Here is a 24,640-nt window from a genome sequence, read left to right on the forward strand (position 1 = left end):
ACAATGCATCTCCGGTCATTAGTCACCGTGACTAGAACATACATCCCATGTTCAGAGGGCCCACGCTGTACAAGAAGCCCAGGAGAGGCATATCCTTACCACGCTGTGTCAAAAGAAATGAATCAGCATGAGCATGTATTGCAAACCTCCAAATCTCACAGCCGTGACTAATTGGATTCCTCTGTGTTCATGATGCATGCACAATGTACACATTTTTAATCGTCATTGATTTGGTCTATGGCTTGCGGGCAAGGAGTAGGATGCTGGCAATGATCATTTTCATCAACTTGATGCGTGGTGATGTTTCTGAACCTGTCAGCTTTCTTTTTCATGGTTCTTTATGAAAAAGAAGTTCCCTTGCAGGTATTCTTGCTCTGATGCAACTCTGTCAGAAGATATTGATCTTCTACACCCTTGCAAATAAGGATTTTGTCTATCCCTAGAATTTCAGGTTTTTGTTAGAAATGGGGCTGCTGTTGTTGATGATGATGATGATTTTAACATTTGATTAGTAACATTACAAACGTAATACATTTCTTGCGTACTTTCACATGGCATTGCTTGATGTTAAATTCGCCAGCTTTTAATTTGGCAAAAAAATAAACGTTTCTGTGTGTAGTTGGCAAAAGTTTTAATAAACTTTTCTGTCTACAAAAATGAATGAAATCATGCAAATGTAAAAGTGAAGTAAACCTTGCACATTTAGATTTTTTTTCACCGTTAATGTCAAAAATGTAGCCTTTTGCAGTTTAATAATTGCAATTTTAATTTTATTTATATTCATTGTGTAGCCCCTTTTCTAAATCTAAATCTTCCTGCTCACATTATTATATTTATGTAGCCATACTGTAGAATGATTCATTTATGACACTTGATTTACATTGCAGCAGCTGTAATGGTTTTTAAATACGGTGTTCTTTGAAAACCAAAACACATTAGCTCTTAGCATCTCAGAAGTTGGCGGCACACCATCTAGCCTCCTTAACAGCAAAAACATATTTCGAAGCATGGAAAGACCACAGTGCTTAAATGGTTGGCAGGAAGAATAGGATTTTATAATCCAATATGATGTAAGGTCCATCGTCTGTGTTCTGATCTGCTTTGGAATAGCGATCCGTTGGAAAGGCAGTTTGTCTGTCAGCTCTCTCCATCGTGTTGTCAGACACAGAATCATCTGAAGCCGGATCCGAACACAAGCGAGAAGGGATTTGAAAAAGGGAAAGAGTGAGTGCAGCTTGCAATTAACATTTCGTGGTCCCTTTGTGAGGCACATTCAAAGTAAATAATTAAGCTTTTCACTGAAGAAACACCAACCCGTTTAAACAAACTGCTAAAGAGGCGCTGGGGTTGATTTGAGTGACTGGCCTTGAGACAAACACAAATTAGAGAGTAGCCAAGGACATCTCATTTATTACATTTATTGAGAGAGAGAGAGAGAGAGAGAGAGAGAGAGAGAGAGAGAGAGAGAGAGAGAGATGGGGGGGGGCATCTTTCAATGTATTTGAGTGGAAGATTAATTTTTTGTTTTTGCAGTTTTCCCTAATTTCTATTTTGCTATAACTCTTTTTCAACCCTTAGTGGTCTTGAATGATGTGCTAGTCGGCTATGTAAGGATGGAGAATTACCATAGGATGTCTCGTGTTGAACCCTGGGAATTCAGAGCTACATAATTGTGTCAAGCAGTCAGGAACGCTCCGCCGACTGTGTGGTAGCATATTTCACAAGAAACCGCACACTGCCAAAATCAACCACCCGCTTCCTCTTCCTCTGAAACACACTGATACTCTGTGTTGGCTGAGTCCACTTTTATTTTTGCCTTCCCTTCCACATCCCTCCACACTTCCCTACACCATCACCTGACCCCTAAATTCAGCATTTAGTAGCCCGGCCATAATCCCAGAGCATTCATTAATCTCCTCGAGAGAGAGAGAGAGAGAGAGAGAGAGAGAGAGAGAGAGAGAGAGAGAGAGAGAGAGAGAGAGAGACCTCTCGGTGGATGTATCTAAAGTATAACAGATTCTGTTTTGGTCCTCACTAGCCCCCCTAAAGTAACGCTGGTGGGGTTTGGGTATCTGCCACCTTCCTGGATTAAACCCTTACTCCAACCACGTTCTGGGTGTCGTATGCTCTAGCATACGGACTCAATTACCATACAAAGCCATTCTGTAATGCGGCGGTTATGCGCACTCCACCTAATTGACCCTCCTTGTGCTGAAAGATTTCTGGACGACTAGGAACACGTCAGAGCTGCGCCGCGGTGTTCACTCATCATTTCAACCACACAGGCCTTTACCCTTCAACGTGACATATGAATGTCATTATCACGTACACATGCCACTCGGATAAAATGGTTTCTCCGGACCCTTCCGTAAATTGCAGCAGGATCCTAGTGTTACATCAATCCCGCATTAATTACCTATTCTGTGGTTTCTTGTCGTAAATGTAAAAGTATTTGCCTGAGCTGAATAGCAGCAACAGCAATGTGGTTATCGCTCAGATGCCCTAACTACTCATTTCGATTCTAATGTATTCCCAGCCCATCTAGCTTTAATTTTTCAGGTGTGTCTCAGACAGAACAGCGTGAGGTTACATGCATGAGAGGAACAAATGGCTGCATAGTAGAGATGACTTCTGCTTGAGATGCTGCTTCTAATGAGGAAACATTTTGATATCAAAGGGTTTGCAAATCTTACATACAGGGTCAGAAATTAACACCCGCCAAGTGCTAAATGCGGGTAGATTTTCCGTTTGGCGAGTAAATCTCAAAAGGCTATCTGCCACACTGGCGGATGAATGTTCCAGACATCTCAAGTCTCCTGGAAGTTCCGGGAGTCTCCCGCATATTAATAGCGGCTCCCTGATGCCCGCAAATTAGTTCAAATCTCCCGGACTCTAGAGCGAGCGAGAAAGAGCGCGCACATACTGAGCTCAAAACCGTGTAGCGCGTGGACGGGAGAGAGGGAGAAAGAGCGAGAGACCTTGCGTGTGCGTGTGTGCCTCAAGAAGCGTGTGTGAACCTTCTTCACACCTAAAATAGACCTATACTAAATATTTTTTTTTTAACTTAAATAATTAACAAATTAAGATGACAAAAACACGGAATCAGTTTGAAGCTTTGAAAAAAATGAATTTTTTTCATCAACTACGTTTTTTTCGTCAAAAAAATAAATAGCAGACCTACCTCAATCCACAGCTTGTCTAGTTTTTACTTAAAGAAAGTAACATGTCTACATGATGTGGGGTTAGTCCGGGTCTCCAATGGCACAGATGTCCCGCGAATACAGAGATAACATCTAGCTAGAGTGGCCAACTTCGGAAAGCGCCTTTCATTTGCTTGTGGATGTTTGCTTCGCAAGTGATATTGCATTGTAGCCTACTTGCACTAGGCCTACTGCTTTATATTTTTTAATACCACGTATCATATTTTGCAAGTATTCGTCACTCTTTCTGTCGAAATGGTCCCACACAGTAGCTACTTCTTTTCGCTTGGTTCATTTTGCTTGCTCAGCGAAATAGGCTATGTATAGGCGCGTGTGGTTGCGCGTGTCGACACACCCCGTGAGGCTATATGCTGTTTTTTTTTAACCATGCAGCAAACAACCCAAAAAGCTATATATGTATATATACTTTTCAACCGTTTAACTGATTGTATTAATCGGTAATTTTTTTTTACTTTCGGTAAAGTATCTGATAGTTTTACAAAACCTTCAAATGTTCTGTTATGAGCACGAGTTCGATGCTCACATCTTCCATGTCTTACTATTTGTTGCTCTGTTTTGACTTCTATGTACTCTTATGCTGCGTTCACACCGGACACGAATAGCGCGTCAGGCGCGAGTGATTTCAATGTTAATTCAATGCAAAGACGCGTTACGTGCGTAAAAAATTCCTGCGGCGCGAATGAGGCGTAGAGCGCGGTGCGGTAGACGCGAATACGCCTCATTCGCACGTCAAGTTCGCGCGAATGGCGCGAATTGAGCGTCTGGCGTGTTATGCAAAAATGCATTTTGTGCATTCACGCGTTTGACGCGAATTCGCGTCTGCCGCCCGAGTTGAAAAATCTGAACTTTGGGTTCAATTCGCGCAGCGTTAACCAATCAGAAGTGTAGCTGCCTGCTGTCACTCAGGAGGTAAAGTGACGTAAACTCCCGTTCGGAATCTTTCATTCCAAAATCACTGACAGCTATGGAGGAAAAATTAATTCTTGCTGTAAGCAGTCACCCAGAATTGTACGATTCCACTTCATATTTGTACAGAGACAGGAACAAAAAGGACCTCGCTTGGAAGAGGGTCAGTGAGGAGATTAAGGAACCTGGTAAGTTGTAAATACAAATTAATCTTTAATATTTATCCACTTCTTTACGATAGAAATGCAACAGTCACTGTAATTTCTTCAACAAGAACATGTGGACATCAAAACATGTAAAAAGATGGCCGTCAACGGGTTTCGCCTCCGGAGTTTCATCGGATTTCGCCTCCGACGCATGTAAATTTCGCTTCAAACTTTTGTTTTTTACGCGCGTCAATTTCGCTCTTGACGCGCGAATGGATTCAAAGTGGTCAAGCGTATAACTAGACGCGGTAGGCGTGAATTTGACGCGCTATTCGCGTCCGGTGTGAACGCAGCATTAGTCATTCAACATAATACCTTATCTCAATTAAATGTACTGAAAGGATTGTATGTGACACAAAAAGGCTGTTTATTATTTTGGCTGGTAAAAAATATGCTTGGCTGGTGGATTTTTTCATCTACCAGTCCACGTGGCAGGTGAGCCAAAAAGTAATTTCGGACCCCGCTTACACAGTATTTCTCTTTTTCATAACACTGACAAGGAGTGATGCTATTCTTAATCTTGGTGCAATGGGCTAATCTTAATCATTAGTTATTATTTTGTGTCCTTACAGGAAAATGAGGTGCACTGTGGGAAACATTATGGTATCAGTGTCCAAAGTGCTTTGTAACACTTTACAGTAGTTCCAATTTATTTATTTATTTTTAAATTTTTTAATACTATAGCTAGCATAAACTTACAATGAGTAGTACTTTCACAGCATTTATTAATTTTTAGTTAATATCATTTTAATTATAATTTAAAACTGTTTTCTAGTTATATCTATTTAGATATATGGCATTTATGTGATGTCAATGCTGAATTTTCAGCATCATTACCGATACTAAGTTTCTCTGCAGATATCGAGAGATGATTATTCAGAATGATATAGATACCAAGTACACAAGGAACCCTCTCATTTGGAACATTACTATATTTTTAGAGGTTGAAATTAACAGCAGAGGTATATTCAACTGCTATTTATTTTCATATAGGCCTATAATAATCACACTCAAATACAAACTGAAATGTTTGTATACAACTCAGTTGCACTTAAAGTAGTTTTCATACACACTTGTCTTCATGGCAAATATATTCAAACATACATAATTAACAGTAAATAAGCTCCTATAGTGGAACTGTGAACACTGGATAACTTTCCTGAGGTAAATGCAACATAATGTGATAATGTTTTATAAGCTAATAGCTATATAATGATAATGTGATAGTTTTATTGATGTCTTTCCGTAGTTTTTCTCACCTTGAAAAACTCTCCTTTCATATTTATTATTTTTTATTAACGTTTTGAGAAAAAACAAAGCAAAAATATCTTTCAACATTCAATGTTCATCATCCATGTTTTTTGCATGATATAACTTTTAAAGTGGAAGAAATTACTCTCTCTCCGCGCTGCCACTTGACCTGAAGCACTACAGCAATCTGTCACGTCACATTTAGGAGCTTAATTTATACAACACGGACCTGGCAACCCTGGCTTGAACTACATAACGTGATTCAAAAGGTCAAAAAAAGCCTGCTTTAACTGCTAATGCATTGCGTTTGTGTTGGCTGCACTTCGACAGCCCTAAATTCAACATGAGACATTTCCTTCATACACAGTATGAAAAAGCAGTCTGATAAGTCCCCTTTTGAAAGACAGGATTTAATCGGCCCTGATTATCGGATCATCATATGTTTTTATACAGTCAGCTGATGGCCGATAGTGAAAATAATTGCTTTTATCGACCAATACCGATTATTGACCGATACATCCTGCCACTTTTGATCAGTTTAATGCATCCTTGCTGAATAAATGCATTACATTTCCTTAAAAAATTATGTCTATTAATAAACATTAACCAAGATTAACAAATGCTGTAAAAAAAATATATTTTGATTTAGTATTAACTAGGGGTGACACTGAATAGTCGAAGATTCAATGCTTCGATAGGAGGAGACTGATTCGACTACCAATCTCACGGTCGAATCATCGCTGAGGTGTTATTAAACGAGGATCATTTTGGCTACACTGTTAATTATTTCCCTGTTAAATAACTGGAAATTACTGGCAGCAGGGTTACCATTATTTTCCTGTTATTTTAACAGTTAATTCATGTTAATGTTTTTTTACAGTGCACTCCCCGTAATGTTTTTCAACAGGAATTTACTGTGAATCGCAGAAAAAACAGGAAACAACTGGCAGCAGTGTTACCATTATTTTCCTGTTAAATCACTGTTTATTTTGTTTCCATTAAATATTAATAATTATTTTTAGCATAACGTGTACCACTGATTGTTATAGACATATTCTAGCTTGAGTTAATACAAGAATAGGCATAATCCATCAGACAACACTTAAGTGAAAAAAAACGAATAGTTCCGTGTTGAAATTAACTTTTTTTTATTGTAATACACACACTGAAATGTAAATACTTACAAATGTAGGCACACATGGATCAGACCAATCAAAGAAATATTCAAAAACATTCTTAAACCCAAATACATTGTTCATTATAACAAAATACTGAACATCAACACTTAGTTACCTAAACCACTAAAATTCAACATATGAATACATTCATACCAATACTTAACACTTAATGGAACTCTTCATCAATAAAGAGCATAAACAATAAAAACACTGCACTGCTTAGACCACTAACCATTTTCCAAAGCACACGAGGATCCTTTGCAAAGTCTTGGGTCTGTATATGAGAGAAAGAGAGAGAGAGATGAGTTCCATAATTTCACATTTTTAATCCAAAATTATATCACATGGCTTGACCAAAAAAAAGCTAATTTTAGAAACAGAGCACAAAACAGACAGAATAACATAAAATAATAGAAAGGGTGATGAATACAATTCATTGAAAGAACAAAAAAGAATGGCAAAGAATTGAAGAGTTAAGAATGAACATTAGAATGAATTTCCTGAGTCATTGCTGTTTGAACATATCGGTATGTGTAACGTATACATCTTACTCACCATTTTCAAATGAAATCCCACTGAAAGTCCATGAGCTTGTGCAAGAGGCTGGGACGTGTGAATTGACAGTTCTTCTTTTTTTCCTCTTTGCAGCCTGTGTCGCTTTTTCTGGGTTTATACCCACAAAGCATCTGAAAAATTACACACTGGTTAAAAATCTAGTCACAGACTAACAGCAACAACAAAGTCAACAAATGTACATGAACTATCCTCAACACGCACTATCTTCTTGCCTCTGTGAATATTGTTAGTTGCACTAAAACTTTCTAAATCAAAGTTAATTGCTAAATCCCTTCAACCGGACCTGTTGAAACCATGCTTGAGCCACAGCTAGGCCAGAAAAAAATGCAGGTGTTAACAGACAATATCTTACCTCTGGATGAATTGAAGCGTGCAGGCTGCCTCCTCTTGATACTGTAAGTCAAAGATGTAAAAACAGGGTGAAAAAAGGATTCCAGTCCTGTCACAAAGGTGGACGTGATCCCTTCCCTTCGCAAATGATTTGGCCCTCAAGGCTGAGCATCCAGCGCTGGAAACGGCTTCCCGTTTCTCCTGAACCCAGAAATGTTTTAACTGTCAAATTTCTGTTTTAGTTTTAATTTTCATTACAGTTTAGTTTGATACCATTGAATTCACTACATACAACACTAAAGCCAACTGTATTATCTAAAACCAACTTACCAAGAAGTATCAGATGAGGAGTTGCAGGTATAGAGAGTGAACTCTCAAGGTCAGCTGCAGTGGCATATCCCTAGGACATAGAACAAATTAAACACAATATTAATGTCATAAGACTACCACTGAGTTAGATATATATATATATATATATAGATAGATAGATAGATAGATAGATAGATAGATAGATAGATAGATAGATAGATAGAAAGAAAGAAAGATGGAGAGACAGGAAGAGACAGATAAAGAGAGAGGGGGGATATAGATAGAGAGATAGAGAAAGATACAGAGAGAGATAATGATGGATAGATAGATAAAGTGAGATAGATACAGATATAGAGGGAGAGACAGAGAGAGATGGAGGGAGATAGAGGGAATGGGGGAGAGATAGAGGTATAAATAGAGGAAGATATAGGGATAGATTGATAGGCAGAGTGATAAAACAGAGATAGATACAGGGTAGGTAAAAAGAAAGAGAGAGATAGTGAAAGAGATAGGTAAAGATAGATGAATAGATAGAGATAGAGGCAAAGTGAGCGAGAGATAGATGGTCAGAGGAGTAAATCCTGGGATATCATCTTGAACAGCAGTGTGATCAGGGATGGTACCCCCTGCATCTGTAATAAAAAAAAACAAGAAAACAAATGTAAACATTGATTTACAACTCAATGATAATCAAAACAGCACACACACACAAAAAAAAAATAGGGTGCACTATACAAATGCAATTAAAAGAGAATAGCTGTTCACTTCACATAGCTATACTGCACTAGCCCGATCAGTAGGCCTATAGCTGTTTTTGCTGGATTTACCTCATTGATAGCCTAAAACCTGCACATAAAATAAATAGTCACACCAGCATGTCTGGTAGCCCAAACAGCTTTAATCCATCAAAGACGAGCAGCTAAATACAGTCTTAGACCAACTAACGTTATCTAGTATCATAAACAGTTGGGTTGGAACGGTACACAGAAGTCATGGTTCGGTTCATACCTCGGTTCAGACATCACGGTTCGGTAGGAGTTCGGTACAATGGAGGGAAAAGCAAAACAAAAATGCAGAAGGCAATTTTTTTTATTTTATTATTTTTTACATCCAGTTCTTGCGTCTAAATTAGTTGCTTACATTAACAAAATGGGCCAACAATAGCAGACATAAGCCCTTTAAATAAAAATAAATGCCCATGTTTTATAAAAAGGTTCACAAAACTAAACAAAAATGTTTAGAAAATATGTAAGATAACGTTAATTTAGTTGTAGGTTACGTTCTCATATCCATTTTTTTTCTAATGTCACAAGGAATAATCTGGTTTACTGCTTTACACGATTCTTTAGTAGTGTGGTTTGGGTATCCTAAAGTGTTAGTAGAGTAAGTTACTAAAGTACTAAAATAAACATTCACGAGTGTACCTTACTTCTCACCGCTGATTCCTGATGGTTTAGAGGACAATTACACCGAGTCGCACACTGTCGTTTCAAAGAATAGTACACCGGCGAGTGCGAAGTATAAATGCCTCGTCCAGTTGGGAAGGCGCGCGCGCGGTCACGGAGGCTTGCGCTGCGGAGGAAAGTAAACAAACCTAGCAGGGCAACAGATTAGGTGTCCCTAAAGGACCCGCTAACAGTGGTTCCGCATTACATTAATTTGCACGCGAGTTTTATTTATTTTTATACCGTGTATTCTCCGTGTTAATTCATGCACCGGACCGTGACGCCCATACGATTCGCTGTTCAATACGAATAACGTTACATGAACCGTTCCACCCCTAATAAACAGCTATCAGTAAATAGATTTATGTTAACCGTTTGATTTTCAGGATTAATCTGCTTTAACCAGACGTGCACATGGCAAGAATGCCACACAACTTGACCACGGGAATGCTATAGGCCTAGCGTCCTACTGTTTACGTTATAGATTTAGATCGTATACATAAATGGACATTACAATAAGCGCATTGTTTCTAAAATTAATGGGAAAACTATTGAAATGTTGCTAGCTTGAATCACCGTGGCTCATTAGCAGCTAGCTAAATTACTTCATGTGGTCTAAGTCCGTGGCGTTTAGTAGGCCTATAACGTTACAGTACATCAATATCACTGATAGATGCTAAAACTATGCATGAATTTCAAGAAACTCTTTAATCTCACCGGATTATTGTGATTTTGTTCGATGTAACCAGCCACCGCGATCTTCCGACATGGATCTTCGTGTTCGTTGCAGGTTCAAATGCCTTCTTCTACGCTCCTTCCCAGAATTCAAAAAATACTGTATGAACCTGTCATTTCAAATAGTGGCGCCAATAGACATAATAAAGTACCGCCTGCCAGCGTGCAGGCGTGCAGCGGATATTTACACCGTGTTCAGAACACACACACACAGACAGACAGACACAGGGAGCGCAGTTCCTCAACTAATAAATGTAGCCTATAGGCCGTCTCGCGTAAAATCCGGGTGTAGGGTATTAATAGGGTAACAAAAGGCTATTATACCCACGATAACAAACACATTTGCGCATGCACAGAAAACACCGCGAACTTTCTTATTTCTCTCTGTGTCTGTGGAATAGGCTATGCAAGATTATTCTTGATAATATTTGCAGTAGAGAAAGCAGGTGTTTAATTTGTCTAATTCATTCAGTAAATGCATGTACTATATTTTGTTGGATTGCACCGTCGACTAGGCTACTGATTGAATCAGCCGTTGTTTAGCAACCTAAAAAAACGAAATGCAATTGCTAACTTCGCCACTTATAAATAATAACTTTTTTATAATAAGCATGAAAGTTGACCATCGTAGGCTAACCTTATATCCGACATTGCTTGAATTTTCGATTTTGCTGTTAAATAACAAAAATGAGGTGTTATTTAACAATGAGGTGTTAAATAACAAAAATGAGGTGTTATTTAACATATATTTCCTAAAATTAACAGTAAGGCGCAGTTATTAAAAATAACAGGTTAATCATGTTGAAATTTGGGTGTAAATTAACAGAAACATTTAACAGTGTATATGAGGGTGCTCACTGTCTAATTTCACAAAAAACTACTGGTTTTCTGTCAATACCTTAATATACAGCCTATTATGATAATGCTGTAAATAAAAATGTGCAAAGATAGAAGCTTTTGATAAATATTTTTAACGTGTGTGTATAAATCCACACACCCCGTGACAGATTTAGGTTTCACTTTCGATCCGTGACCGAAAGAGGAGCGTCTTGGCGGCAGGGATTTAAATTTTGAACAATCTCTGGGATCTAAAAGGTGGATGCACACCATCAGAAAGGATATTCTCCCAGGCTGGATTTAGCATCAGGAAAACCATGATCACACTTCTGCCGGCCAACGTTAACAAGTTGGTTTTCCTCGGGACATTCTAAAATGCTTAACGTGAAAAAAGCTTTTCAAACGCTTAAAGTGCACATTTACGTTCTTAATAAGGTGTGTAGCCTACTGTGTACATTAAGAAACCATTGTCCAGATAAGCAGATGAAACCAGAATATGAACGCAATGCGTTCCTCCTAGAAAGTCACGTAAAGCGTTTTCTTTAACTCTTTTCCATGGGAGGAAAATGCGTGTAGTAATTAAATGCGTTGCGGTTATATTCTGGGCTCATCTGCTTTCTTTAGGCTATATAGTATGCTTTATTATTAAGTTGTGTACAGAATTTGATCTTTTAATATTAAAGTTTTATCACATTAAGCCATTTTTTCATTTTTCACGTTAAGAGTTTTAGAATGAATTTTATCCGCGCACACAATTGGGAAAGACTCAAACGGACAGAGACAGAGTGAAATACTGGACTTTTCTCTCTCGGTCATGTAGGGTACAAGTGATTTTAAAACATTTCAGCCAGTGACAGTTTGATTTTTGGATGCTGTGAACACGTTTAGCTAAAAAGACTGCCACTTCAGTTTAGCGTTTATTGTTGTTTCTGCAGTTCCACAGACAAAGTTGACAATTCTGGCCATACTTTCGTTATTTTAATAATTTCTTTATTTTAATTTTATTAATTGATCACTCAGGGTTATCTAATTTAACTATTTGTGGCTTGTGTTTTGAAAATATGTTCCCCTGGACTTTAGACATTTTGCACACATTTGTTCTGTATCTTGTGACTTTATTATGACTTATTTTGTTTTGTATTTTATTTATTAGAAAGGTATTTTCTGTTCTAATTTAATTCTGTTAATTAATTGTTGATTATTTTTCAGTGCATTCATGTTGCACATTAGGCCTAGGATACATAGAGTGTGCTCGCACAGGCAATTTAGCCGATTTAATTTGATTTGCATGTGAAATGCAAATCCTGGCTGAAGTGTGGCCTTTTTGCAGTTTATGTTATTTCTTAGTTTTAAAAAACATTGATCCGAAATGTTTTTATACATTTTCTTCTATATCTTTGTTGTGATGTTAAGTACATTGCGGCTTTAAATTGTTAAAGCCCCCCCAACCCCACCCCCCAACCCCCCACCACACACACACACACACACACACACACACACACACACACACACACACACACACACACACACACACACACACACACACACACACACACACACACACACACGATTCGACTGTTAGTCGACTATAGACAAGAGTCAAGACTTGACAAATCTAATTTGAAAATAATGATAATGAAAATCCTTAGTCAGGGACACCCCTAGTATTAATAAATTGAGCCTTGTTCTAAAGTGTTAACAGTGCTTCTACATGCTGTTTGTGAGTCACTAATGTGAAATCTGGCCTAGGCTATTTGGAAGCCAGTACTCGTGTGAAGAACCGCCATGCTCTATCCAAGGGCAAGGGGAGGTTTGTTGGGCATTAGCTGCCAAAACATTTAAGTCAGTCTCTCCACATACAGCTCTGCAAGTTTTAGAATAATGATACCATAGTCTTCTGTCATAACTAGCCCACCCACATAATTGAGTTAGGCAGCCAAGCCGGTTTCTCCTGAAGCATCCTCCAGAGAGTATATAAAATCAGCCACAGACATACACAGGTATTAGAGATATTAGGGATTCTTTAGGAAATGGAATTATCATCCGAAGACTTTCCATTTATCTTTCCAAGTTGACATTTCTTGACGCAAATTTGGAAACAGGCCTAGATTCAAGGTCACTGAATGTATATGTGACTGTGTGAAGTGGCTACAGTCCAGTGCCTGTGCAACAAGTGTGTGTGGCATTCTGTGGTCTACAGCTCAAACCCTAATCACCTCCCCAAATAAACAGACCCTCCTATTAATGATCCGTGTAGCCATTTTACACGGCAGCGTTCTCCAAATAACTTTCTGTGGCCTTTTTAAAAGTAGCAATTTTAACAGGTGCCACTCTCTGGCTCAGGAGCATAGCTGCTGACCAATCAATTTTCCCAACAGTAATCCCTGGTCTGGAAGGATCCTGTTTCCTATCAATTAACGTGGACTGGTGTTCAGAGGCTCCTTTTGTTTACAGCCTTGCAATGAACAGCTGGCCTTTCTAACCTTCGGATGAAATGCCATGGCACCCTAAATCCCAGCGAAAACAAGGGCTGGGTTATCAATGCATATGGCCTGATTTAGATTCAGATTCAAAAGCTTTCAATTCAGTTCAAACTTGATTTGTTTACAATTCATTTGGGTAAATTTCAGATATTTATTCAACAAATATAATCAACACAATCAAGAAACAAAATTTTAAATAAGCTTTAAATTACATTTAATTAGTAAAATTATTATAAAGTTATGAACACTTTTGTTATAAACTACTATATGAAAGTTTGTAGAAAACCTCAAAATCTCTCTGTTTTTATCAATATCTATGCATCATCTATATGTATCTGTATCATCTGTGCCTTTACTGTATTATATTAAAAGATGGATTCTGTGAGTTCAGTGGATTTGTCAGAATGATTCAAATAATAGGGTTAAACTTCACACTGACTTTGAAGTCTTTTTGAACGATTGTTTAAAAGGACTGGTTCAAAAGTGTAAGTTGTGCATGAATCAGACTATATTAGTTGTGATGTATGTTTCTAGTTCACTTAAAAGAACATATTATAAGAGTCATTTAATTATGAATATGATTGCACTGTTTTTGTGTAAATCAGTTATTTTGCAATACACATTGTTTTTATCTCATCAAACTCAATTCTGATCAGAAACTCAGGTAATATGAGTGTAAAGCATAAGCAAAATGTTTTGAACTCCATTATACTTTGAGAAGATATTTTACCAAGGCTTCAGAAAGCTCCTCCTACCATTACATATTCGCATTGGGAAAATTCATAAAAATCATTCCTGTTAAAAAGCTTAAACTCACGCGTCCTCCTGGGTCTTAAAGTGGTGTCTATGCTGAACCTTCCAATGACTCAGGCTTATTCATAGGCCCTGGTTGGAATGTGTTGTCACCTCCAGACGTGGTGTGAGCATAAACACATTCAATCCTCATGGTGCCACATCCACTACACTCTTCAAAAAGTCCATAAGAGAGTCCTGTGGAGCCGAGAGACCCCTCTGGTTTACCTCGTCACAGAGGATGAAGAGTTGGAAGCAAGTCGTAGCAGTGAGGTACGGCCATAACTGCGGGGAGTCGTAAATCTCTAGCTTGGCTCTGCGTACGCATGAGGCCTCTGGTTGGGGGGTTATCCATTGTACGGTACAGGACAGGCAGTGCATCACTCTTCCAGACTGCGAAAAGCAGTAGCTTATAAAGCATAGGAGCTTATGAAAGGGAAAGAATGTTTACATCACCGCTAGTCAATGCACTCATGGTGCTGTATAAAGGACCACATGCCCACAAGTACTCGGCATGAGGTTAGAAAATTCACTTTGCCACTTTTTCAATTCTATTGTTTATTATGGCCTATAATTGCATTTTGATTTCACCTCTGTGTACCAACTGAAAGCAGATCTTCATTTTAGACTGCTATGAATGGACATCCAGAGTAAGTTTCATGAGTCTCTGAGTATAAATTTTAGGCTTAGTGATAATCATGTAATTTAGCTTAAATTTGTGTGCCTTAAAGATGGAATATGTCCTTTTTCAAATAAATTGGACCCACATGTAGTTTTTTTTCATTGAATGCTTTTGGTTTTTCCTGGAATATAATTCAGGGGGAATCTGAGGTATAGAGACATGCCCGAAAGGCTGCGTTCCTCTGCACAGCCCCAAACAGTACACTTACTGTTTTCCTTCAAAATCACTGTCGTTTTCAAGGCCCGTCTTAATTGCAACCAGCGTTCAAAAGCGCATTTAAAATGATCAAATAGCCTAATGCAAGATTAATGAAAATTCTGTAAATGAATAAGTATTTCCAATAGCTAAGACTGGTAATTAGTTGGCATCAAGCTGAGGCTCTGAAAGACGTTTTGTACTCTGATGCTTGTAAAAGGAAGTCAAAACAGCTGCATTCGACTGTGATAAAACACAAACTTCCTCTATTTCCCTCCAAAAGTCTAACAACTTCGTCTTACTCTAATTACTAGAGGAAATTAATTAAGCCATCAATGCGATAACATGGAGTATTCACATGGGATGACTGACGGCCAATCTGAACTGAGAACTATCATCCCCGTGCCTCTAAGGACCCCAGACGGCAAAATGTGTTCTCTTTGACCCCAATTACTTGAGATGTTCTTTAACACCAACTAATCAGTAGAAGTAGAGTAACTGGCCTCCAGTTACTAGATTTTTTTTCTCCAACCTAGCAGTCTTAGCACAGAACGAGTGGGTGAAAGGCTGGCTAATCTTGTTACTTTAAGGTCTGAGCTGATGTTGCACAGCTGGAGTAATTGAAGTAATTGTTACTAGATTGATTTCTACTCAACCAAACGGTCATCTTTCATCTGATTATAATTCTTCCCCTTTCAGTGGCACTCAAAAGTGCAGTTTCTTTACTATGAAGGCATGCATAAAATGCTTGTCCCTATACAAACTGTCGAATATCAATGTTTTATCTAGGGGAGAAGAATGTACGCATGAATTGTTAATGTACACAGAGGGGCTATTTATGGAGCTTTTTGAGTGATAACTGATTTAAAAACCATTCATGCTGAATATTGATGAGGCAGTGCAACACCTGTTTAGTGATTTTTATTTTTGCTGTCACCATTATTAGATTTATATTTTCAAATGTGTGGATTTAGCATGAACGGCAAGCACAGTTTACACATTTTAATCCCCCAAAATATTAGGAGGCAGCAGAATTATATATTAGTCACAATATTTGAAAAACTCAACTACAATATATTTTAAATTAGCTTTCATATTTGCACGCAGTATGAGCAAACCAAATTAAAATTCACTTGCCTTATTTGGCTTGAAAATAGTCTTTTCAAGTGGTTTCAAATCCTGTACACACATAAACTGTCTTAATTCGAGTACTCCATTTAAAAAAATCATCGATTACAATTTACTGAAAAAGACTGCGATTCAATGAAATAAATATATGCCCTGCGGGTTTAATATATGTACTTTATTTACATGCTTGTAGTTTACGTGCATCTCAGAGCGGCTCCGTTCACACTAAATGCTCCTCCTGATGAACTTATATCATTTACAAGTGTGGAGCATCTCAAACTCCATCTCGTGTGAGTTTGAGTTGCTTATAACGTTCATGTGGGAACGCGGTGTGCCATTTCATCAGATTTGAATGTAAATCACTTATAAACCAATGCCAACCCAGGAGAATACATCAATACATTTCTAAATATGCGAACTGTTCATCACAATTTCAAAATGAACTTTTAACTCTCTATTACTCGATTTTCAAAATAATCGTTGACATCCCTAGTACTATGATAAAAGAAGTCAATCTGAACAGAAATTTAGCTTTGGCTAGAACGATGCAATATGCATGTTTTGGGTATTTATGAACATTTGCCGGCAAACGCACTGTAAGGTCTGTAAATTAGCCTTTCTCAGTATCAATACGCTGCCATTTCGTTATTAAAATGTCTCTGGTGGTTATCTCATTGTTGTCCAACTGCTTACCTACATCCTGTAACCATGTAAGCTCTGCATTGGTGGAGCCTGATAATGTGCTGTTGTCTGTAAAATATCTTGGCTGAATCACACAGCAGGGCAGAACCCACTATTTCCTGCCCCCTTCTTGATTTTAGAGCATTTTTTATCTTTACTACTGGAGACAGCTGTAATATCGAAACAGATTTAAGGCTGATTCGTGTCAAACGTGTTGATAGTATTTTATGGAGCAGTTGGTTAAGTGGTATCAGAAGCCTCTATAAATGTCTGGATGAAGAATGATGTTAATGCATTGAAATATATGAAATATTCATAGGTTTTTATTCTTCCCCAGCATTTCCTTAAGCAAAGACTGGGGATAAAAAGCGATTAAGCTCTATATTTGGTGTAAACGTCAGAGTCTGTTTTTTCTGGGTTTATTTGTGATTTAGGATCCTCTTGGAATTAGTCGAGACAACATTAGCAATTTCCCTCACTCTGTTTATTGAAGATAAATGATAGATTGCTAGATGCTGTGGGTGATATCTGTATATGAACTCACAGACATTGAACATTGTACAAAGCATGACCTGGATGTGTAATCTTTTTATGTTTCCTCCTACTTCCACAGAAATGTTGATGGATTCCACCACAGCGACCGCAGAGCTTGGCTGGACAGTATATCCGGTGTCGGGGACAAGTGACAATAGTGTAAGTTCTCTTAATGTGTCTATATATTAACAGATTTATTTTTCTAATTCAGTTAGTCTTTTTATTGTACAAGGTTTACTGAGGTTACATGAAATGATCAATTAATCCTAGTATTCTGATGATTATGACAGAAACTGGATGTGAATTCTTACCATATAGTGCCACAAAGACTAGGTTTCATCCATGTAGGCTCATGCCTGCTCAGCGCCCACTGGTCAGGGAGTAATTAATCGTCTCCTCCCCCACACCAAGATCTATGTTCTTCTGAAAAGGTCGGGGGTAGAAAAATATATTCCCGAGTAATTTGCTGATGTATTTCTAAAAAACCACTCCCTATTTTATTCAATTATTTATGCTTCTGTGTCTGTTTGGGGGGATGGTTTAAATTATACCATTCCATGCGTCTGGAAGCAGTAAAATAAAAATGGAAGACTGAGAGAGACGGAGAGACTAAAAACTGGAGGAAGAAAAGAGGATAGAAGGCTGACAGTGTGGCTGAGCAACTTCAAAGTTCTTTAGAAATCATTTTGCTCACCATCTTCTCTTGGAACCTGAGGGCATGCAGCTTTTCCCCCCTGTACTGATTAGAGCAATCAATATAAAAGAACAAAGAGGTCTGGTGTCTTCGGGTCTGAGGCTCTGGATTCAATCTGCACCGAATAAGATTCACCTCTTCTTTTCCTCTGCAACAAAAGAAATAGAATTACACATGCTTTGCGTCATCACATGTTTTTCATTTTTACAACTCTGAAGAATTAACAAAACATTTCAATACCACAGCTAATAGCTACACAGACAGAGGGGATGTCGTGATATAAAGTGTGAAATTAAACATTGCATGGTTCAGATGCAAAACATATTTGTCACTTTCAGAAATTATAGAATAGATATCCAAAATGGAAATTGATTCTTCAGCAAAGGAATGCTAGTGATTGTTCCAACTTTCCCTCAGATTAATTTTTTGGTTATTCTGCTGTCTGATGCCACGTATTTTCAAAGATCATATACATTTTCTTAAAAGAAACAAGATACAGAGAATAGTCTCTAGCAAGACATAGCACACTTTGACTAAAGTCAGGGCATGGCGGTTCCCCGCAGCAGTACTAAACAGGTGGGATTCTGTAAACCTTATAGAAAGAAAGGCTTTAAGTTATTGTCTTACACCCCTGCAGAGCCTTGTGGGCTTAACTAAAGTATCAGTGTCAGTCAAAATATAGAGCACTCCATCAACAGTTGGCCTACATGCCACTGAATAGCTTTGCAAAACAAACCCCCGTTGCCGAACTGTCAAGGAGAAAAAATCCAGATGTGGTTTGTTCATTCATTCACTCATTCATTCTTTCATTCATTCATTCACATTTGTGTCCTGAATTTATTCTAAACCCCTTGATGGTTTGTGCAGGTGGAATATACTGTATTGAACAGTGTAATTATGGAAGTTAACACCTGCATTAAAGAAAGATTTACGGTAGCCCTTTATCGCAGCCAGGTGTGAGGAGCACATACTTCATGTGCTTTCTGTTATTATTTTTGACTGTAGTTATTACTCCACATGTCTGTATAGTTACGTGTTTGGACCTGCACTTCAGCTTTTTAAAATCGTATGTTATAATTTCAGATGTATTTTAATAATTTAAAGACTTATTGAAATCAAAGGTGGAATTTGCTGGCTTTAAATTTGGTCTGTTCAATTTTTGGCCATCAATATAACTGTAAAGTGGCATGCAACCCCTGATTTGAGCAGCTACACAGAATCAGACACTTTCTTTACGATAACACTGTGTTCACTCTAAAAACAAACAAATTAAGTGGTAGAGAAAATGTCAAGTTGGAGAGCATTTTCAGTAAGACGGCACTATGTGAACCTGTTGATTCATTCTGTTAACCTCACAATTTAAATCAACAAAAAGCTTAACGTTTTTTCAGCTTTTTTAAGGGCACTTTATAAATGGTTGTTTTATCGCGTCAAAAGACCATTTTCTCTTATACCTCTCTGGGAGCATTTTATGTAACGTAAACATTTTATTTAAGGATGACTTATTTTTAATTTATAACAGCAATGGTGTGTGCAGTCTGTACACATCCTCATGAGGCTGTAAATTAAGTCATTACTGGCTTAGTTAGAGAACAGCGTTGCAGGAGACATTACAAATGTCTGTAAATGCCAACATGTTCAAACCCAGTTTTGGTCATGCATCTAGGCTCATTGCTTACTGATGCAGAACATGAAAATAAGCTAGTACATTTGTGTAACTAATCAGTGTGATAGTGTGGCCCTCACTTGACTGCCTCAAGGTCCAGATCTAACACTGTCATTAATCATCTGTGACTTTATTTGCATGCTCATGAACTGCTTCTGTCTGTTTTGCGAGGAATAATGAACAACGAAATTAAATTTGATGCTGTAAAGGGGAACATGCTCACAAATGTCCTCTGTTAAAGGGATATTTTACCTGAAAAAGGAACTTGTCATCATTTACTTACTTTCATATCATTTCATCCCTGTATGATTTTGTCTTTTGTGAAAGATGACAGATATAAAAAAAATGACATACAATGACAGCCAATGGGGCCCAAAACAACAACTTTTTCAAAATTTCTATTTTTGTATTCCACAGAAGAAAGTCATACAGTTCTGGAACAACCCTTTAGCTTCTCTTAAAAAATTTGGTTTCCTTGTTTTAAACCAGTAGTTTCAGTATTTCTGATTAGCATGACATGAGCTAGATTAAGTCATCAAGAAACGGATGTTTCAACCAACATCAGATTGGTTAAAAATTTGATTCAAGAAATGTCCTGAAATCAGTTCCAATGTGGATCGGTCTAAAACTATTGTATTATTTTGGGGTCCCACCATCAGGGAATCAAATCTCTGTGTGGTCACATGTCAAGATTGAAACAAGCCGCCCTTCACCAGCATAACTCTTTTGTCATGTCCTTGATTCGTATGAGTTATGTAAACATGATCCACATGGATATAGATAGACACAAGGGTTAAAGAAGCAATAGGAAGCTTGTTTGTCTTACTTCACATGTTGTGCATTACCAGTGGATGGAGGTAATTGAAGCTGACTGCCAAAGACGGCTCAGTTTTTAGGTCGCCTCATTTTTTTCAATCACTTTCTGTCCCTCTGTCAATCTTTCTAATGGTGGGAGTTCAGTATCTCGCTTAGGGTTGTAATCCCACTGCACTTCAGCTGAAATATCCGCATGTCATTTGTCCCACACGTCCCCTCAGGACAAATGTCTCAATGTGACTCTATCTGTCAGATTTCCCACAACTGCAAATTGGGAAACTTTCCCTCAGGAGCTGTCATACATGCTTCCCTTTCGTCCCTCTGCGTGAATGATTTATTTATGCAGATTTACGATGTATTTCTTTGAGTCCAAAAAGCACTTTGCATTGAGATGTGGAGTCAGCATATTTCACAGGACTCATCAGCACCGCTTTACAAATGCTTGAATACAAATGACAGCCCTGGGAGAGCTTTAATTGCTGGCTTCATGTTGTAAACTTCAAAAGTTTCTGACAGTTTATTTGTAAAAGATGCAGAAGTCCAAATAAAAGTTCAGAGCCGTGTCATAGTGGAACAATTAATATAACACAAAAGTTTGATCGCAGCCAACTTCTGCATCCCCTGGAGCGAGCCTTTTTCAAAATTCAGCACAAGCGTGCGGCTCCGCTCTAGCCGGGAGAGCCTCTGTCTGGGGGACTTATAGATCACAGCTCGGCTGTGAACTTTCCTTCGTCTTGGGTGGCAGGGGAGTTATCGTTTCTAAACTTCTGTCCACAAGTACAGTGTGCCATTTATCACAGAGCTCCTTTTCCCAGTGCGAGTTACAAGTTTAATTCAGTTCAGTTGTGACTTCCAGTTTTTTTTGTGCATGATTTATTGAAATTAGATACTTTTCTATGCCGAAGACACTGTTTATACAAGATTAGTCATATAGCTAAAACATTCCGTTTGCCAAAGTGTTATCATCATTATTAAGGATGCTCACTGAGGACACATTTTTGCATCAAAAAAACAGCAAAAACTGTTTTTAATTTAATAAATGCTCATGCTTTTGGTTCTTACCTGGATGCTGTGATGATGTTAGTGTTCTGAAAGTTTTTTTAGCAGGTTTAGCACAAATGTTATGGGACAATGTATGTCACTGTTTATTATTTAGTAGGGTTGTGCACCATTCAAAATTAAATTGAGAACGCACTTTAAATTACAATTTAATTCCTGACTTTAAATTTAATTGTAATGAAGTAGAATTCAAATGAATTTGTACAGTATAACTGTAATTTTTTACTAGAAAAGCAAACTTTGTGAATACAAAATTTAAGGTCATATGATAGATATCTTTAATTGTTCAAAACCTTAACCTGAACTATGAGATATAGTGATGCTTGGCTTAATATAACACAGTCTGCAATGTCTAGTTGAACTATTATTGGACAGTAGATTAAGAGAAGAACACAGAATACAGTTAGTATGTCTTGTCATGATTGAAAGACTGCCGATCAGGACCATGTGGGGGGCCTATGAATATAAGGTTGTATTCTCATTCAGTGGACTGCATCTCTGGGTTCTGCCCTAGCAGTCTCTGTAATAGTCCTTCTTATATTTGCTTGTGACCCTCAAAGCATAGCTCAAGCTCTTAGACCTAATGGCGGCATAATTTTATATTTGGGTGTGGGTATATAGGAACACAAGCCAGTGGTGCACCACTGCTGAAGTGCCCCCTATGTAAGACTTCTTGTGGGTCTTAACACTTTTTGATAAAGGCCCTGACACACTTGTGAGAGCGGTATATTACCCATAGATTCAGGAGGAAGCAGTACATGACCCATAGTTTTAGTAAGCATGACTCTCTCTGTTAAGTCCATAACTTAAATTGTTTAATTTATATTTCACATTTAATAACTATTGACTATTTTTTTTTAAAGTAGTACTTAAAATATTTTTCAGCACACACAATATATATAAAAAAAGATATTTGAATGAATTGTTTAATTATTAAAAAATATACTTTTAACTAATTAAATCAATAATTTTAATCGATAATTTTATTTATTTTAACTTATTAAAATCACTAATTGTACTTTTTTGTTTAATAGTTAAAATATATAAAATATTAATTTGTATTTAGTTTTTTAACAATAAAGGTTAAAAAGACTGCTTATATAGTATATACTTTAACTGACAAAAAAATAAAATAAAAAAATCCACATTTAATGAATCCCTCTTTAAACACATGGTCACCCTTTAGCCACATTCCCACTGAAAGTCCAGGAGAAAACCTATGGAAATGAAGATGTTTCTTCTAATTTCACACTCAGTGCTTGATCGCTTGGCTCTTATTATGTCTCATTTGGTTCTCCTCTTTGCCTCTGATGAAAGAGTGGCAAGGAAGCCGAGACGGCACAAAGGGAGTCTTTCCATTTAAAGGTAGTTTGTTTGGACCATCATGTGTTACGCGCTTACTCAGTCTCTCATTAGCAACATTGCTTTTATATAAATTCTTTCTAATTTGATTAGTCAGAGTGACAGACTACAAACAAGAGGATGCTACACCCTGTCTTCTCTTGTTTAAGTACCCTTTATTCTCTCACCCCTTTCTGGTTCATGGAAGAATGTGTCATCCTTAAGAAAGGTGGCAAGGTCAATGGCTGCCAGTGACCCAAAACACATCTGGCTGCTTGAAAGGACTGAGTTGAAGTACACACACACACACACACACACACACACACACACACACACACACACACACACACACACACACACACACGCACACACACACACACACACACACACACACACACACACACACACACACACACACACACACACACACACACACACACACACACACACACACACACACACACACACACACACACACACACACACACACATACACACTAAAAGTGCAAGTGTTAATGACCACAGTCCTATCCAGAATCATTTCAGTTCATCTCAGCCGAATAACAGGGACATGGGAATAAAGAACAAAAGCTGCAAGGAAAGAATGCTGTTTTAATTAGTCCAAGATCATTTGATAGAATGGAGGTCTTGGACAGGCTTGACTTTCTCCCCCAGTCTGTCAAAACTCTGTCAAAATCCTTGTTAAGCAGCAACTAATTTGGGAAATTATGTCAGCTGTTAAGTGAAGAGTATAACACTCAAGGGTAGGGTGATTTGGGAAGGGTTTGGGTGATCGCTTGCTGGGCTTTGAGGCCGTGGTGCGAAAATGTTTTTTAAGGTGAAGAAAAGGGCTTTCCATCTTGGACTAGGTCAAGACTTCTGTGCCTGGTATTTGAGTTGTTTAGTGCTGTAAGCCTGTGGCTTGATTGCAGGCAAGTTGGGTGAAAACCACAATGGAGTCATCTGGAGTCACTTTAGGCCGAGCAGTGAAGTCCCTGGTGCGTGTTCCCTTCATGCTTTAGTCTGCGCAATATATACTTGTAAATTTTACAAGAAGTCTCTTTCACTCTATCAAATGCTTTCCGTATAATTTGATTAACTTAGGTTTGTAATGTTCAACGGGATGGACTTTTTGAATGTGTTTATGTGAGTTGTTACATAATGATCAGTAGGTCAACTGAAGGTAAATGTTCTGCATTTCTTTTCGTTTCTGTTCGTTTTGTTTCATTTCTCTTTTCTTTTTTCTTTTTTGTCGCGTCTCTAATTAAAGGGATAGGTTACAAAAAAAAAATTCTGTGATAATTTACTCACTTTCATGTCACCTTTATGACTTTTTCTTTAATGGAAAATAATATATTTTTAGTTTTTTTTTTAAATCCATACCAGGAGTGAGAACTTTTGGATAAACTATCCCTTTAATACAATCCCTTTCATTTTATTTAAAAAAAAAATTGTGTGTGTGATAGTTTTGCTGTTGAGTCAGCTTGTTTGTTTAATTTCACTAAACTATACTCAGTTGTTTTCTCGTTGTAAGGGAAAGAATTTAATAATGCTAATGCTGGCTCCATTTTTAAG

General features: G+C 37.8%; 1 protein-coding gene and 1 long non-coding RNA gene across 3 annotated transcripts in view; one reads left to right on the plus strand and one right to left on the minus strand.

Annotated features, from left to right (window-relative positions):
* ephb2b (eph receptor B2b) overlaps nucleotides 1-24,640 on the plus strand; it is a 179,716-nt gene that overhangs the window by 67,315 nt on the left and 87,761 nt on the right. For both annotated transcript variants that reach the window (XM_077203631.1, XM_077203633.1), the window contains exon 2: nucleotides 17,569-17,648. In XM_077203631.1, the coding sequence (XP_077059746.1) occupies nucleotides 17,569-17,648 (80 nt within the window). The remainder of the gene's footprint in view (nucleotides 1-17,568; nucleotides 17,649-24,640) is intronic.
* LOC143712100 (uncharacterized) lies at nucleotides 6,976-7,757 on the minus strand. Its single transcript, XR_013194991.1, has 3 exons — nucleotides 7,691-7,757; nucleotides 7,318-7,448; nucleotides 6,976-7,036 (listed from the first exon to the last, which is right to left on the minus strand). It is a non-coding gene; the product is annotated as an uncharacterized LOC143712100 (long non-coding RNA).

Source organism: Siphateles boraxobius, unplaced genomic scaffold (genome assembly GCF_051911475.1).
Source record: "Siphateles boraxobius isolate OS27281-9 unplaced genomic scaffold, OSU_SipBor_1 5, whole genome shotgun sequence".
NCBI lineage: Eukaryota > Metazoa > Chordata > Actinopteri > Cypriniformes > Leuciscidae > Siphateles > Siphateles boraxobius.